Consider the following 15,353-nt stretch of genomic DNA (forward strand, 5'->3'; position numbering starts at 1 on the left):
ATAAAATAAAAGGAGGAAATTTTGAAGAATCGAAGATATAAAAAAAAATTACTTATTGGTAAAAGTTAACAGAATGATAATTTTGTTTACAAATAATGCTAACAAGTAAATAAAATTAATTGGCATATTTCTTTTAAAGAGCTTTATCTTTTTTTTTTTATATATATATAAATAATACAAATAAGTAACAATAATTGAGGAAAATCTTTTTGTACATTTTATAGAAATATTGAAGTGAACATAAACTTTTTACCAGTACTTTCAAGTTTTACTATTTGAATATAGTTACCTGCGACTTCATTCATATTATAATTTTATTATATTACATACTTAATTTAATAAATTTCTGGAATCAATTTACTGATAAATGTTTAAAATATACTTCATAAATAAATAAATTTCAAAATTATTTTGCAACAAATAATGATATTTGAAAAAAAGGTTATGTTTAAACATATTTTGCACTTGTATAAAACTTATTAAACATAGTTCTATAATAAATTATAAATTAAAAATAATAATTACAATTCAAAACTATAGTTAAAATAAATTATTATAATATTAATTTCTCTAGTAAAATTGTTTTAAAGTAGCGGATTAAGATTTTTAGTGAACTCTAGTTGACATATTATTTTCTTGCTTTAAATGAAAAAAACTTGTTTCTGTTAGTTCTGGATCACATTTGAGTTTTGAATTATACATAAAAGGAACATATTCTATATTCCCATTAGACCAACCCTATAAAAACAAAAAAAGTATTTTCATTGAGTCATCATACAAAATATAACAAAGACAAAATGTATTACATTCCTATAAATTTAAGGAATGAAATTAATAAACAAACCCTCAACAGTGAAAAATCACTATCTTAAAAAAAGCATTGATGCAAATTAAATTTACATCAAATAAATTTGCAATGTTTATCATAATAAATAAATATAGTATAAAATTGATACTTAATAATTTAGTATTAAAACTTTTGCGGAGAAATTATAAAAATTATATAGTAGTTATTATTTTTATGGCAAACAAATATTAAAGTTAAAGGTCTTGATCCAATACTTAAAAAAAAATTGTTTGTTATTTATAAATAAATTTACTGGTCTACAAGAAATTTTCATCAAAGACCAAAATATACTTTTTTAAACTCATTTTTACACTGATTTCGAATCTGCAATTAGAGTTTCGCATATGGACTAAATAAATAATAAATAACAAAATCCTTCTAATTAATATAACAAATATTTATGTTTGATTATTATGTTACGTATGAATAATCAATAATTATATTTTAATTAAAAATAAGTTGAAAAAGTTCTATTTTCTATATGCATTTTAAAGTTTTAAACCCTCCCTGTATAAAGGGACAATGGTCCGATTTAAAAAAAAAAGAATGTCGAATGAAAGAGATATAAATAATATATCTCATAAAAAAATTGTATTGATCCATATATTTTTCAGAAAGTTATAAAGTATAAAATAAATAGCACATGATAGCCATTTTCACCATGAACACAATAAAGTCTGAAATTTTTTTTTTCCATAATAAAGTATATTATATTAGCTTTAATTTAAGATAAATATAAGTGTCAGTATTTCTGGAACACTTTCAAAAGTTAATTTTTTGTGAAAATGTTGTCATTTTTAATACTTCCCTGTGGGTAGGTAAAGGGTCAGATTTATAAAAAAAAATATACAAAATGGTAGGTAAATATCTCATGTATCTATAACAAAAAAATTATATTAATTTAGTTATTTTTAAAAAAGTTATTGCAGTTTTCATTACAAAAATTGAAAATATGTCAAAAATTAGTGATTTTTAAATTAGTAATTTTGTTGGAGATTTTCCCCATTTACGGGGAACGAGGAAAATTTTTTTAATTTTTGAGGGTGATGTCTATGACTAGATACGATTTGTGATGTTTTGATGAATTGTTGAAAAAAATTTATTTGGTGAGTGCTGAAAAAAAGTGGTAACAGACAAAAAAAATAAAAAACACATCATAGTAAAATTAATACTTTCCAGCTGCAATGATAAGCTAATAAATATTAAGACTTAAGTCAGATTTGTTTTTCAATTTTAAACTTATCTTTAACACAATATTTTTGTTTTGGGTTTGCAATAATACTGCAATAATTATAATGTTAGAATAATAATTGTAACTTTAAAGATTAACTATGTAAATAGTTTAAAATTGAAGATATTTTAAAAATCACGAAAGTTTTAACTTGTTTGAATGTAAAACTAATCACAAGAAAGTTATTAAATATAAATTATTAAAATATTACTCTATGACGCAACTTAATATTATTTTCTAAATTATTTGGCTAATTTTTGCACTACATTAAATAAATTTTAAAATATAATAATATTTAAAATTACTATTGTTAATAAAGATCCTGCTTCGTATAAAGGTTGAAATGCCACAACAGAAGGTTCTTCATCTAAATATCCTTGTATAATACAACTAAAATTTAAAAAAAATAATTATCAATTTTTAATAATTATAAAATAATTACTAATGTAACTTACAGAGGAATACAATCAACCACAGTTGTGTTTATAGAGGTGGTAAATATAAGTACTGAATTATTATCCTTAAACGTAATAGCTAATCGTTTACCATTTTGATCCCAGCACATATCAGAGGGTATGCCACCAATGCTTGAATGATTAAAAACTGTTATTTATTAAAAATACATATAAAAATGTACAGTTAAAATAGTCATTTCATAAAGTAAAAGAGAGTAAAGAAGAACCATACATGTACATTTAGAACATGTAATTGATACAGATTTCTGATTATTTCAATAAAAAATACTATTAAGCAATAAAAAAATCTAGTAATATTTATACTCTTTAAATGTTATTCAACTAAAATGAAGCTGAAATATAGTGAAGTAGTAACTTAATAAACACAAAAAAAGATTTTTCGTGGTTTAACATCTCTTATAAAATATCTACATCTATGACAAATCTGTGCTAAATGCATTCCTGACAAATTTTAATAATCATCTATGTTGAATTATATTTAACATTTCTACAACTTGATGATCATTTAATTAAATAAATTTATCAAAAAAAATAATAAACAGTTAAAATACATTAATAGGAATTGTAAAATAACTATATCATTTATATATACATTTATTGTATTTTAAATGTTTTGGTAAACTTAAAATGTTATATTGCATAACCATTTTAGTTTTATTTTATTTATTTCATAAATAATTTATTCCTTCGATAAAATATATCTGGCATGTAATTTTTGTGAATTATATCAGTTATCTAGAACAGAAGTGACAAAAAATATGATTGAATTTAAATATTGAAAAACACTATTCAATGAATTTGTATGGAGAATCAATAAAAATAAATAAAAAATAGTACTATATTTAAAAAAAAATCACTATGATCTTTAAAATCCAATAAAAATAAATAAAATTTATTTTACTTTTTAGTTTTGAAATTATCTAATTTTATTCTAAAATTTAATATTGACCCTTAGGCTCTAGGTGCCTATTAGTAGCTATAAGCCAAAGATATTTGATAAAATTACATTTGAACATGAAAATACATACTTTTTATCATTAATCCTTTCGCTTTTTAAATCGATAACAGGCCAAGCAACTTTTTTATAATTTAACGGTTCATTAAACACATCAGATTTTCTAAAGTCAATAGCATTTACAGCAGGACATGAATCTGTTGCAAATAATAGTATTAAACTACATGGAGACCAACATGCACATTGCACTCTTGACTTGGTACTTACAGACCACTTGTCTGATACCCACTTATCAGTATTCCAAATTCTATTAAATTATTTTATTTTTTTAAAACATACATAATTATTCTTTTTTATAAAAATTCTACCTAAATGATTCATTAGTTGTGCAACTAAATACTTTTGTGTTATCAGGTGACCAAATAACAAAGTTCAATGTACCTGTACCAATTCTACGTAATGGTACACTATTTCCTAATGGATAACTCCATACATACATTGTTTTTGAACTCACAGCAGTAGAAATTAATAGATCACCCTGTTATATAAATATCAAACTTCAATGAATTTTTCTCATCAAAGATCATATCTTAATAAATAATCTTACAAACCATTTTATTCCATGATAAACCAGTTATGTATCTATGATCATCTCTCACAAATTCAGAAACATTATTAACAGAAGGTCTAGCATGTAGAACACTAAATTCAATATTCCAAATAAAAATTCCTTTTTCACATCCAACTGCTATTGTACCAGTGCTTAATGGTCTAAAAAAAAAATTATCATATGGATTTTATTGCAAAATTTAATTTAAAGTAAGATTAACATACCTCCAAGCTAAAGATAAAATAGAGCGTTGTGATTTTTTCTTTATTCTAGCTTCAATACCTTTTTGGTTATAAACAAATATAGTGTCATAAGAAGATACAACTGCAAGTTTAAAAGTTTGAGGGTGCCATGCCATAGAACGAATAATACTTGAAGACCATAGCTTGGTGCGGCTAACACCAGATAATTTATTTTCAGAACCCTACAAAAGAATTGCAAATATTAGTTATAAAAATCATAATAGATTAATAAACTAAAAAAACTTTTTCTCATATGTATTCAATGTTTTAGTTTGCACTGTATATATACAGAGTGTTCAGTAAGTAAGGAAACAGGTCAATTGATACAAACAATGAAAACAATAGAAACCTGTTTCCTTACTTACTAAACACCCTATATATAAATGTGTATATTAAAGTACAATAAAACAAAGAAAAAAATGTTGAACAAATTCATAACGAGAATTTTTGCCAGCTTTAGGCTTTTCAGAACCCTAAGGAAGTATTATTTTTGTGCCCTGTAAAAAAATTATGACCTTATTTTTTAATAAGCAAATAAAAAAAACTTCTAAATCTTGAAAATGTCTTGGCACATTGAATTTTTCTTGGAGAGGTGCCTTGTGCCATCACATTCATCGATTATATCTAAAACAGGCACTGACTAGAAATAATAATTAGAAGTAAATAAAAAAATTACAGAATTTTTAATACAAATTATATTTTTTAATTAATATGCTTTTAGCTAGAGAGCTTTTTGTATTAGCCCTGTCGACAACATCCTCAACCTAGCAGAAACCATCACTCGAAGAAAGAAAATTGTATATCTCACTAAGACATGCAGCTAAAATTAAAACAAACTACTCAAACTTTAAGCCCTATAAAAAATTAACAACATATAATACAAATATAATATAATAATCAACAATATCATAAACAGAGAATAGTTAATAAAAACTCAATGGAATATAAAACTGGATATCAACACTGAACTGACCTCAATTCACAAAAAAGACACTAATAGTATGATATATAAGAACTGATTCTACCCTAAATAAAACAAATTTCAAATAATCTCATTATATATTGAAGAAATACATAGTTTACCATTGTTCTTTCTATACAATAGAACCAATAACTACAATCAAAGCAATAGATATTACATCAAAAACCAAAAAAAATTCATAATAATAAATGACTCACTCAGTGCTATTGAAACAGCAAAAAACTCATATAACCTATATAACCCATAAAACACTGCTTAGTTAATTCAAAATAAAATCACAAATCTCATTTGAGAAAGCCAAGACATTAAATTAATTTGATGCAGTGCACCAAGAAACATACAAATAGATATATTAGGAAAATTAACTGTCAATAACAACAACATATCTGAATTACAGATTCATTCATACAATGATATCATTTGACACGGTACCTTGTTTCCCTCAGCCACACATCACATTATCAACCTAAATGAAAGTGTATCGGGATCTAAATCATAAGTGCATAGTGGCCTAGTGGTAAGGTTTGTCTATACGACGCCTTGAGTCGCGGGTTCTAATCCCGTACCGTGCCTCTTTTTTTCACATGATTTCCAGTACACTTTCTATTACCGGCCGTCATTCCCGGCGCCCGTGTTACATTAATTACATAAGAGATAGAATTAATACATCAAAAGAACACAAGCGGAGAAATATGTATGTCAATCTAAATTAAAGGACGAAAGTGAGAGAAACAAACCTGAGAGGAGCTTTACAGGAAGAGAGGAATCAGTAATAAAAACACTTAACTCAAATATAATCTATCTTTACCTGTTCAAAAGAGAAGCCTCCAAATTTTACAAGCTGCAACATACCTTATACTGTAAAACACATTTTAATCGAACAGCATATCCACAATGGTGACAAGTATGCATATGAAGTTTTTGATTATCTATATTGCTCTTTAGGGCAGTATAGATTCTGCCTCAAATACTAAGATTTCTCTCAAAAACAAAATTAATCAACTTAACAAATTCAAACAAGTTCTCATTATCGTAAACTTAAATTTATCATGCATTGTAACATTACTTTATATATATTTGTAATATTTAAGAAGATATTAAGCTAATGACCTAGTAGCCGGAACTTTAGACAAATAAATAATAACAATATGTTTTATCATACTTAGGCCAAATTAAATTCTATAATAAAAATATTGTTAAACTTTTTTATTAAAGAAATATTTTTAGACATTAAATTCTATAAGTCAGTAAAATAAATGACTATTACTTTTAAGTTCATTCTAGGTGATAACATCAACATTAAAAATTTGATTGGGTGTATTATCTTAGAGACACTATTTTGATTTCCATCAATATATTTTTCCAAATCATCCCAAGCTGACCAAAATCCCTCATTCATACTAAAATAAAATAATAAACTATTGATAAATAAATTTTAATTTTAATACATTTTTCATTTATTTTAATTTTTTCAAACCCTTAGTACATAACAGTGTACCCATGATTTTTTTTTCTTTTTTAAAGTTTTTATCGTTATTTTAAGCTAGAACAGTGATAGTGGTTTCAATACCAAAAGATACTAAATGATGTGAGCAATAAAAGTAAAAAAAAAATTTTAAGTAAAAACAGATAAATCTGGATATAATTTTGGTTTAAAACAGGGTCACATATTAATAGAAAATAAACGGGTTAAATTGAATAATAAAACATATTTTAAAATAATACTGTAAAACTATAATTATATAAAATTGTGTCAGTACTGTTCATAATTCATGGATCTTATTAAACAATTATTATTGTGTTTTTATATTATTTTTCTTACTATTTACTAATAATATTTTGAAGTATGGTTGGTCGTGTAGTTGGTAAAAATAAATTTTCTGGAGCATTATCTACTTGCAGCTGAATAATGATATTTGGATAGTTAATAGTCTAAAATTTGTTAACATATTTAATATATAAATTAAATTTATATCAATATTTTACAAATTAATTGTATATTATTCAATATAATTAATAAGATATATAATAAAAGTGTATATAATATTTATCTATATTCTATATTCTATATCTAAAAAATCACTAGGGTTATTCTAAGGTAACAAAATAATGATTTAGCTCCCATAAAAATTTATCTTACCAAGAGATATCTCCACTTGTCCCTCAATTATTGATCAAAGTTATGATTACTATCTACCATCATAATATTATTATAACTTATTAGTTAGTAAAATTCTGTATCAATCTTCTACTAACTTTTTCAGAATAAAAATTTGTAATTAAATTAAAAAATTAACAATATTTAACAAAAATTACTTGATTATCATTTTTAGAAATTACTAAATCAGTAAAGACAAGTCATTAGAAAGTCTTCTTTTTTTAATCAGATAGAAATATTCTTTACATTTGATTTAATTTTTTGAATGATATAGATAATCCATTGCTATGCAAAACACTTAAAAATCAACCATTTTTACTGAAAATCATATGATTGTTAGCTTTAATGCTCAATACTCCAAGAAATCAAGATTTAAAAGGGGTTTTTTTTTTTCATCATGAAGTACATTGTATTAGCTTAAATTTAATGTCTGTTTAAAAAAGGCAGATTTTTTGAAAAATTATCAAAAATTAAAAAATAAATTTCTTATATAATTTATGATTAATGATTGGATTTTCAAAAAAAGTATGTTGATGGTAAGGCAAATGTAAAGTATCATCAATGAAAATTTTACAAAATCCGTCCAATTTTTAAAAAGTTATTACAGTATATAACAAAAATTAAAATTATCAACATGTTTTATGAAAATTGATATTTTTTAGAACATTTCTCTTTATTAAATCAAAACACGCTAAATATGATTTTTTAACCACAACTAAAATTAACGTATGCACATGAGTGTTAATACTAGTGAGTAACAATGTGTACCACATAAAACTTTTATACCAGTAAGGACTTGTTTCTATGTGCGATTTATTTTGAGGAATAATGAATTTGTCAACTTTCCCCTTTTGCTATTTTTAGCAAACTAACATTAATCAGAACAAAAACTATTATAAAGAAATGTGTGTCTTATCAGTTTGTAGCTATTAAGTAGTCTTCTTCTTTTTTTTTGCCTTAATCCTATCTTCACTCCACTCATCTATCTAAACATTCCCATCTCTGTTACACTCATTCTCTACTCTACTTTCTTGTCAACCGCCCAACACTCTGAACCATGAATCATAGCTAGTCTTACATAGCCTTATACAATTTACCATTCAGCCTCATTGAAATTCTTTTATCACATAACACATCAGACGATTTTCTCCACTTCAACCACACGCACTTAATCCTGTGTCTTACATCCTCGTCAATACCATCATTCTTTTTGCACAACTGATCATAAATACTTAAAACTTTTCAATTCTCTTATCACATCCTCGCTTATTGTCACTGATCTCATTCCGCCTACAATTATTTTTTTTTATGTCAAACTCGTATTCTATATATTCTGTCTTACTCCTACTTATTCTTAATCCCTTTCCTTCAAGAGCTGATCTCCACACCTCTACCCTTTAATTCATTTCATCCCTATTTCCTCCTATTAACACTATATTGTTAGCAAACAACAGGCACCACCCCACCTCTTCTTGTGTTTCTCTAGTAATTTCATCCATCTCTGTAGAAAATTAGGTGTAGCTATTAAATAATACTTTTAGAATATTTAGATGAGACATTTCCACATTTTTTTAAACATACTAACACTTAGTATTTTGACATTTGAAAAATGTCATTAAAACAAGCTAAACCATATGAATTCCTACCCCTTATGTCCTATATAGGTTTTGACAAACACTGTGAAATTAAAAAAAAAATAATTATGAATAACAATGTAATTAAAATTAACACAAACTCTTATTATTTTTTATTAAATAATTTACTTACTTGAGGCTTAACTCGTTTAACCATAAAACTAGAAGACATGTTATTGTCTATAATGGTACTATTTTCACCTAATTCCGGAAAATCTTTTAGAGAACACATATTTATTGTATTTCTTCAAGGTTTAAAACCCAATCAGATTTTCAAAAAAAAAAAAAGCACACATTCATACATTCACACAACTAACATTATCAATAAACATAACTCATATAAACGTCGGAAAACAAAATTACTTTAATTTATCATTACCGGTTTCTTGATTAACTATCGTTACTATTTCCCACGAGATAAAAGATAAAGTCAGTGTACCGTATACTCCTACAATATTTAATGTTTCCGTTATTTTTGAAAACATTTCATATGTTGTCTTAAAAATCACTGTTTTAGGGGTATTTGAGAGTATAAAGGTTTTTCTATAAAAATGTGGAATTATCCCATAAATGTGTTATTTAAATAAAATGCTTAATACTTATATATATATATATATTCTTTGCTTATATATGTATACATATAACCTCAAATACCCTTTAAAACAGCACTTTTGCGGATAATATTCAAGATATTTTCGACTCCATAAGAAGGAACTTCGTCGACCATAAGCCGGGTTTCCATTATTCGAATATTTTCTAAATATAAATTATTTATCTATAATATCAAACAGTGGGAATGGTGTACTTGTACGATTGTTTGACATTTGTTCATTGGCATTAGTTATTCGTCATCTTCTAGACGGTTATTGGAATTTGTGACACGAATCAAAAATATTATAAATATTTGTCCAAATACGTTATAGGTGGGAATGTTCTACTGGGCTACGTTTTTTATTTTAACGAATACTCGCCCAAAATCAATACATTATTTATTTAAATAAATTTTTTTATTTAATTAATTGAATTATTTGTGTCAAGTTAGTTAGTTAAATATATTTTCAATTGTATTATATTATTATACAAAGTGATTTTTTGAGGGAAATCTCCAAAAAAATTACATATTTAAAAATCGCTAATTTTCGAAATTTTTTTTACTTAAAACTGCCACAAATTTCTTAAAAATGAACAAATCAATATAATTTTATTTTTATAGATGCTTGATGTCTTTACCTAAAGCTTAAAAACGCATATAAAAAGTAAAACTTTTTAAAATTGATTTTTGAAAGAATTCCGGAAATATTGACACTTTTATGTATATAATAAATTAAAGCTTATGTAATATACTTTAAAATGAAAAAAAAATTTTGTGAAAACTGACGTTAAAGTTAATAAAAAAAATTTTTTATATTTTTAATTTTATAATTATAATTTTTTTATAATAACTATTTTACATACCTCTTTTATTCGACATACTTTTTTTTAAATCGGATCATTTCTCTTTATACAGAGGTGGTTCAAAACTTGAAAACTTAAATGCATATAGAAAGTAGAACTTTTTCAACCTATTTTTAATTAAAGTATAATTATTGATTATTCATACGTAACATAATAATCAAACATAAATATATATTATATTAATTAAATTTTGTTATTATTTAGGCCATATGCGAAACTCTAATTGCAGATTTGAAATCGGAGCAAAAATGGATTTAGAAAAGTTTATTTTGGTCTTGTAGACCAATATATTTATTTATAAATAACAAAAAAAAATTTTTTAAGTATTGGACCAAGATCTTTAACTTTTATATTTGTTTGCCATAAAAATAATAACTACTATATAATTTTTTATAATTTCTCCGCAAAAATTTTAATACTAAATTATTAAGTATCAATTTTATACTATATTAGATAATTATTTATATATTAATTATAAATCATAAAACTTCTAATCAGGATATAAATATGGAAATAGCAGATCATGTAGCTTTTTTAATAATCCACCAATTTTTTAAAATTAAATACTATCTATCGATTTGCATCGAAGCATTTTTTATAAATAGTTTTAATCACTGTCAGATTAAATCTATACAGGACTCAACTATGCCACATCTCCACTATGCTGAGTTTTTTTCTTCTTTCCTTCCTAGCCTCCATACTATTTGCAGGGCAAACCGCTCTTATTTAAAACTAACAGATACCTGTAAATTAAAAGTGATTATGTCGTGAATAGCAGCACTGCAAAAAAGGGATATAAAAAAACTTTTATTCTCAATTGAAAAGAATCTAATTACAGTGGACAAAAATTTAAATGATTCCCAACAATTTCAATTATATCCAATGTTATTTTAGTGATTAAGTTTATCCCAGTAATTGAATGAAAATTGTTTTGTCGTAGTTTAGAAACTATAAATTATTTTTACGGTTTATTATAATTTTTTGGATCTAAATTAATCCCAAGGGCGTGGTGTGGCGCGTTGGTCACACTAGTTGTTGACAAAACTCTAGTGATAAACCACGCCTGTCGCCTTAGGTGAATGGATGGGTGACCATGCGTGCGCTTCTACGGTGGCGAAAAAAAGCACCATGTTCCCAGAGCAGAAGGCAACGGGAAACCACTGCACCCAGGATATAGCTATGACAAGGCTTAGCCATTAGAAAAGAAGAACAAGAAGTAATTAATCCCATTAAGTATTAACTTACACTTGAACACTAGTATTCAATATTCAAATATTTAATTACTTCTCACAAATCATTTTGTTTGTATACTAAGAAAATGAAATTACTACTTAGTGTAGGAACTAAATTAAAAAACTATCTCTACTTAAATGTGTAATAAAATAATATGTTACTACTTATATAAGCTTTTAACAGAATTTACTAAAAATACAATGAAATTATAAAAATATAAAAATAAATAATATATACATGAATTTCAAAAAATGTTTACTTAGGTGTACATCAACATAAAATATTAATACAAAGTTACAAAAGTTAAAAAAATATTTTATGAAAAATTTAATTATATCATTTAAATTTATATCTCTTCGAGTTTAGGGAACATTATAGTGTTTAAAACAGCTGGCTGGGGAATTTTTTTTGTTTGTTTGATATCTGGACCACCATCTTCTACCTTGCAATTTTCATGAAAATGTACGCCTTTACTACTACTATATTTATCATCAAGTTTATGGTTTTCCTTGGTACTTGATACTGAAATTTATAAATAATATTTAAAAAATTAGTATAACAAATCTTTTTATTGTATATATTATCATGAAGTTAATTTCTTGTAAGATAAAAAATGTTTAAAGAATTATTTTTTTAGCTTAAATTAGTTAAGTACAATTTTTGATTTATCTAGCATATCAAGTATTTTTAAGCACATCCTAATAATAGCTTCAACATTATATTTTTAATTGTCAGCTTATATATTATAAAATCATAAAAACTGGTTAATTATAACATAATATGTAAACCATATTAAAATAAAATTTAATTCTTGTAGATTATAAATAATATATATTAATTATTTAATTATAAAGTTTTATTATTTTTGGGATTGTATTTACTAATAAATAAAAATTATATCAAAATAAAGGGTTATACAAATGTTTTAAGATTTATTTATATTAATTTATTAATGCTTGAAAAAAAAAACAATATGAAAAATAAATTGTATTGATTCATTTTTACTTTATAAAGAAAATCTTAATGTGACTAATAACACTTTTAATTAAATTATAATTACTTTTAGCTTTTAATGCAGAAATTTGTTGTTCCAACTCTTTTAGTTGTAATTTGTCTCTTCTCATTTCTTTTTTAAGTTGTCTGATTTCACATTCACCTTTGAAACATTGTTGCCTAGCTTCCATATCTCTAACAGATCTTCTATTCATCTCTTCTTCAAGAGCTTTTTTTTCTTTCCTAAACAAAAATAAATAAAACATTCAACATGATAAAAACATATATATTTTAAAATGCTTTTAATTTTAAAATTTAAAACCACAAATCCTTTAAAATTTTTTAAATTAAATAACATTTATTAAAACAGGAACTTATTTAAAGATTCATAAATTTATTTTATGATCTTCAAATGAAATTATAAGCTCTATATTTTGATAACACCAACATTATCATTAAAACTAACTTTTTAAATTTTGCAAACATATTTATATGAAATTTAACAAAAATATATCTTTTTAATTGTGTATAAATGAGTTTTTCACTAAGTTAACAATATAATATATTGTTCTATATTAAATGTTTGCCTATATCAACATATTATTTACATTAAAAAATGCAAACTTTTTTGTTAAATGACAAAAAAAAAATTAAAAATAATTTAAGTTAAAATATTTTTGGTTAAATTATCTAATGTTTTTAAAATGTACGTAAAAATAGCTTTATAAAACAATACTAGTTTATTTACCTAACATCAGACACAATTTGCAATACAACATTCATGCCTTCATTATTCAAATTATCTATTTGTAAAACTTGAGGAGTATCAGGCCTTTTTTCTAAATCTCTTACTTTTGCTTCTAAATCCTATTTCCAACAGAAATATAGTTAATTATAATTAAAACAAAATTTAAAAATCAATTTATTATGTTTATATTTTTCAATGTTCAACTTACACTAATTCGATTTTTATAACTTTGAATCAAGGTTGATTTTTCCAAATCATCAGTTTTTTCAGATTCTAATAGTTGTTTTTCTAGTCTCATAATTTCCATCTAAATATTCATGCATTGATGTTTTTAGAAATTGTATAATATTCACATAATTTCATTACCTTCATTTGATTATTATCATGATTGGCTTTTGACAAACATTTTTTTAATGTTTCATACTTCTCTTTTTTTGTTTCTAATTCAGCTGTTAATGCTTGCCGCTTATCATCAACTTCAGCAAATAAGGAATTCCCTCTTTTATTATGATCATTTAAACTATTTGTATTGTTTATTTGTAAACGTAACATATTGCAATCATCTTGTAATACCTAAAAAAAATAAAATTTCAAATTAAAACATAAATTGAAACTACAATATTTTAATAATTAAAACTATTAAATTATTTATATAAAACTACATTTAATTAATGTTAATAAGATTTATTTTTCACCAATTAAAAAATATATTTATTAATATTCAAACTAATCATTTATTTGTTAAAAAAATTCTAAAAACGATATTAAATATTTGAACACAAAAATTATATATTTATCAATTTAATTTTTCATCATAAAGTCATACAATTATCATATTCATTAGAATATTTAAATTTTATCTAATGATACTTTAGACCTGTGAGCAACATATAGTTTATATTATGATAAATTTATTAATAATTTTTTTACTGCCATTCAAAGCGTTTTTTTTTTAATCCAAGCAGCACTTCTAAAATAATACTATCATAAATAAAATGAAGAACCATAATATTGAATTTTGAAAAATGTTAAACATACTTCATATTTTTCTTTCCATTCATTAAGTTGATTGTTTTTAAAACCAAGTTGATTTTTTACATTTTCAAGTTCTTCGAGAGCTTTAATTTTCAAAGTATCAATTTCAAGAATAACATTTTCTTGATCTTTAATCATATTTTGCATTTCTTCATATTTTTCCTGGAAAAAATATTATATACCTATAATTATTAAAAAATAAATGAATAACTTATATAACATCTAAAGCTTAATGAAAGATTAGGCAAATTTTTTTCAATTTCTCAACTGTTTTCAAAAATTTTAGTACTTAAAAAAAAATTTAATAGTTTAAGAACTCATATTTTTTTCTTCAATATTTGCTACTGATAAAGATAATTATTATTAGAACAATTTCTATCCAATATAAAATTTTATTTAATTAAATATTTGTATATTGAATTATGATAAACATAAAATATTATTTTTTCCATTGAATATCATAAATATAAATAAAACTAGAAAAACTAATTTATTAAATATTAGGATCATAATAAATTATTAAGATTTTTAATGAGTTTTGCATTAAAAACTTAAAGCATAAAGAAACCCTATAAACCATTTCCTAAATACAAACTAATTTAAGTAAACAAAATAAGTATTTTGTATAATTATAAAAATATATGTTTAACAATAATTTTTGAACATTACAAGATTTTATTGAACATCAAACTCCCGATTTTTGACAAATGGATAGTATAAAAAAAAAAAAAAAAAAAAAAAAAAAAAAAAAAAA

General features: G+C 23.6%; 2 protein-coding genes across 5 annotated transcripts in view; both read right to left on the bottom strand.

The window, feature by feature from the left end:
* Nucleotides 1-561: 561 nt before the first annotated feature.
* LOC126899771 (aladin-like) lies at nt 562-9,709 on the bottom strand. Of its 3 annotated transcripts, XM_050674957.1 has the most exons (10): nt 9,269-9,706; nt 7,166-7,275; nt 6,611-6,743; nt 4,344-4,543; nt 4,121-4,280; nt 3,878-4,047; nt 3,583-3,816; nt 2,534-2,665; nt 2,384-2,468; nt 562-738 (listed from the first exon to the last, which is right to left on the bottom strand). In XM_050674957.1, exons 1-10 carry the CDS (start codon nt 9,365-9,367, stop codon nt 607-609), a joined length of 1,455 nt encoding a protein of 484 aa, XP_050530914.1. In that variant the 5' UTR covers nt 9,368-9,706; the 3' UTR covers nt 562-606. The 3 variants fall into 3 exon arrangements, with proteins under 3 accessions (XP_050530914.1, XP_050530915.1, XP_050530916.1); XM_050674958.1 differs by lacking the exon at nt 7,166-7,275 and having other exon boundaries at nt 9,269-9,380; XM_050674959.1 differs by lacking the exons at nt 6,611-6,743; nt 7,166-7,275 and having other exon boundaries at nt 9,269-9,709.
* A 2,286-nt stretch (nt 9,710-11,995) lies between these two features.
* Nucleotides 11,996-15,353, bottom strand: part of LOC126899772 (protein Spindly-like) — a 7,198-nt gene continuing 3,840 nt past the window's right edge. For both annotated transcript variants that reach the window (XM_050674960.1, XM_050674961.1), the window contains 6 exons: nt 14,603-14,761; nt 13,931-14,137; nt 13,773-13,871; nt 13,565-13,683; nt 12,884-13,059; nt 11,996-12,345 (listed from right to left, as the gene is read on the bottom strand). In XM_050674960.1, the coding sequence (XP_050530917.1) occupies nt 12,170-12,345; nt 12,884-13,059; nt 13,565-13,683; nt 13,773-13,871; nt 13,931-14,137; nt 14,603-14,761 (936 nt within the window). In that variant the 3' untranslated portion in view covers nt 11,996-12,169. The remainder of the gene's footprint in view (nt 12,346-12,883; nt 13,060-13,564; nt 13,684-13,772; nt 13,872-13,930; nt 14,138-14,602; nt 14,762-15,353) is intronic.

This window comes from Daktulosphaira vitifoliae, unplaced genomic scaffold, assembly GCF_025091365.1.
Source record: "Daktulosphaira vitifoliae isolate Bord-2020 unplaced genomic scaffold, ASM2509136v1 Scaffold_2, whole genome shotgun sequence".
NCBI classification, from domain to species: domain Eukaryota; kingdom Metazoa; phylum Arthropoda; class Insecta; order Hemiptera; family Phylloxeridae; genus Daktulosphaira; species Daktulosphaira vitifoliae.

What these genes read in the sequence shown, in the direction of transcription:
- LOC126899771 (XM_050674957.1), bottom strand. Translation starts at nt 9,367, where the DNA reads ATGTGTTCTCTAAAAGATTTTCCGGAATTAGGTGAAAATAGTACCATT. An exon ending in CACCTAGAATGAACTTAAAA is followed by an intron (nt 4,544 to 6,610) that starts GTAATAGTCATT and finishes ATTCTTTTGTAG; the next exon opens with GGTTCTGAAAATAAATTATC. An exon ending in ATTTTATCTTTAGCTTGGAG is followed by an intron (nt 4,281 to 4,343) that starts GTATGTTAATCT and finishes TTTTTTTTTTAG; the next exon opens with ACCATTAAGCACTGGTACAA.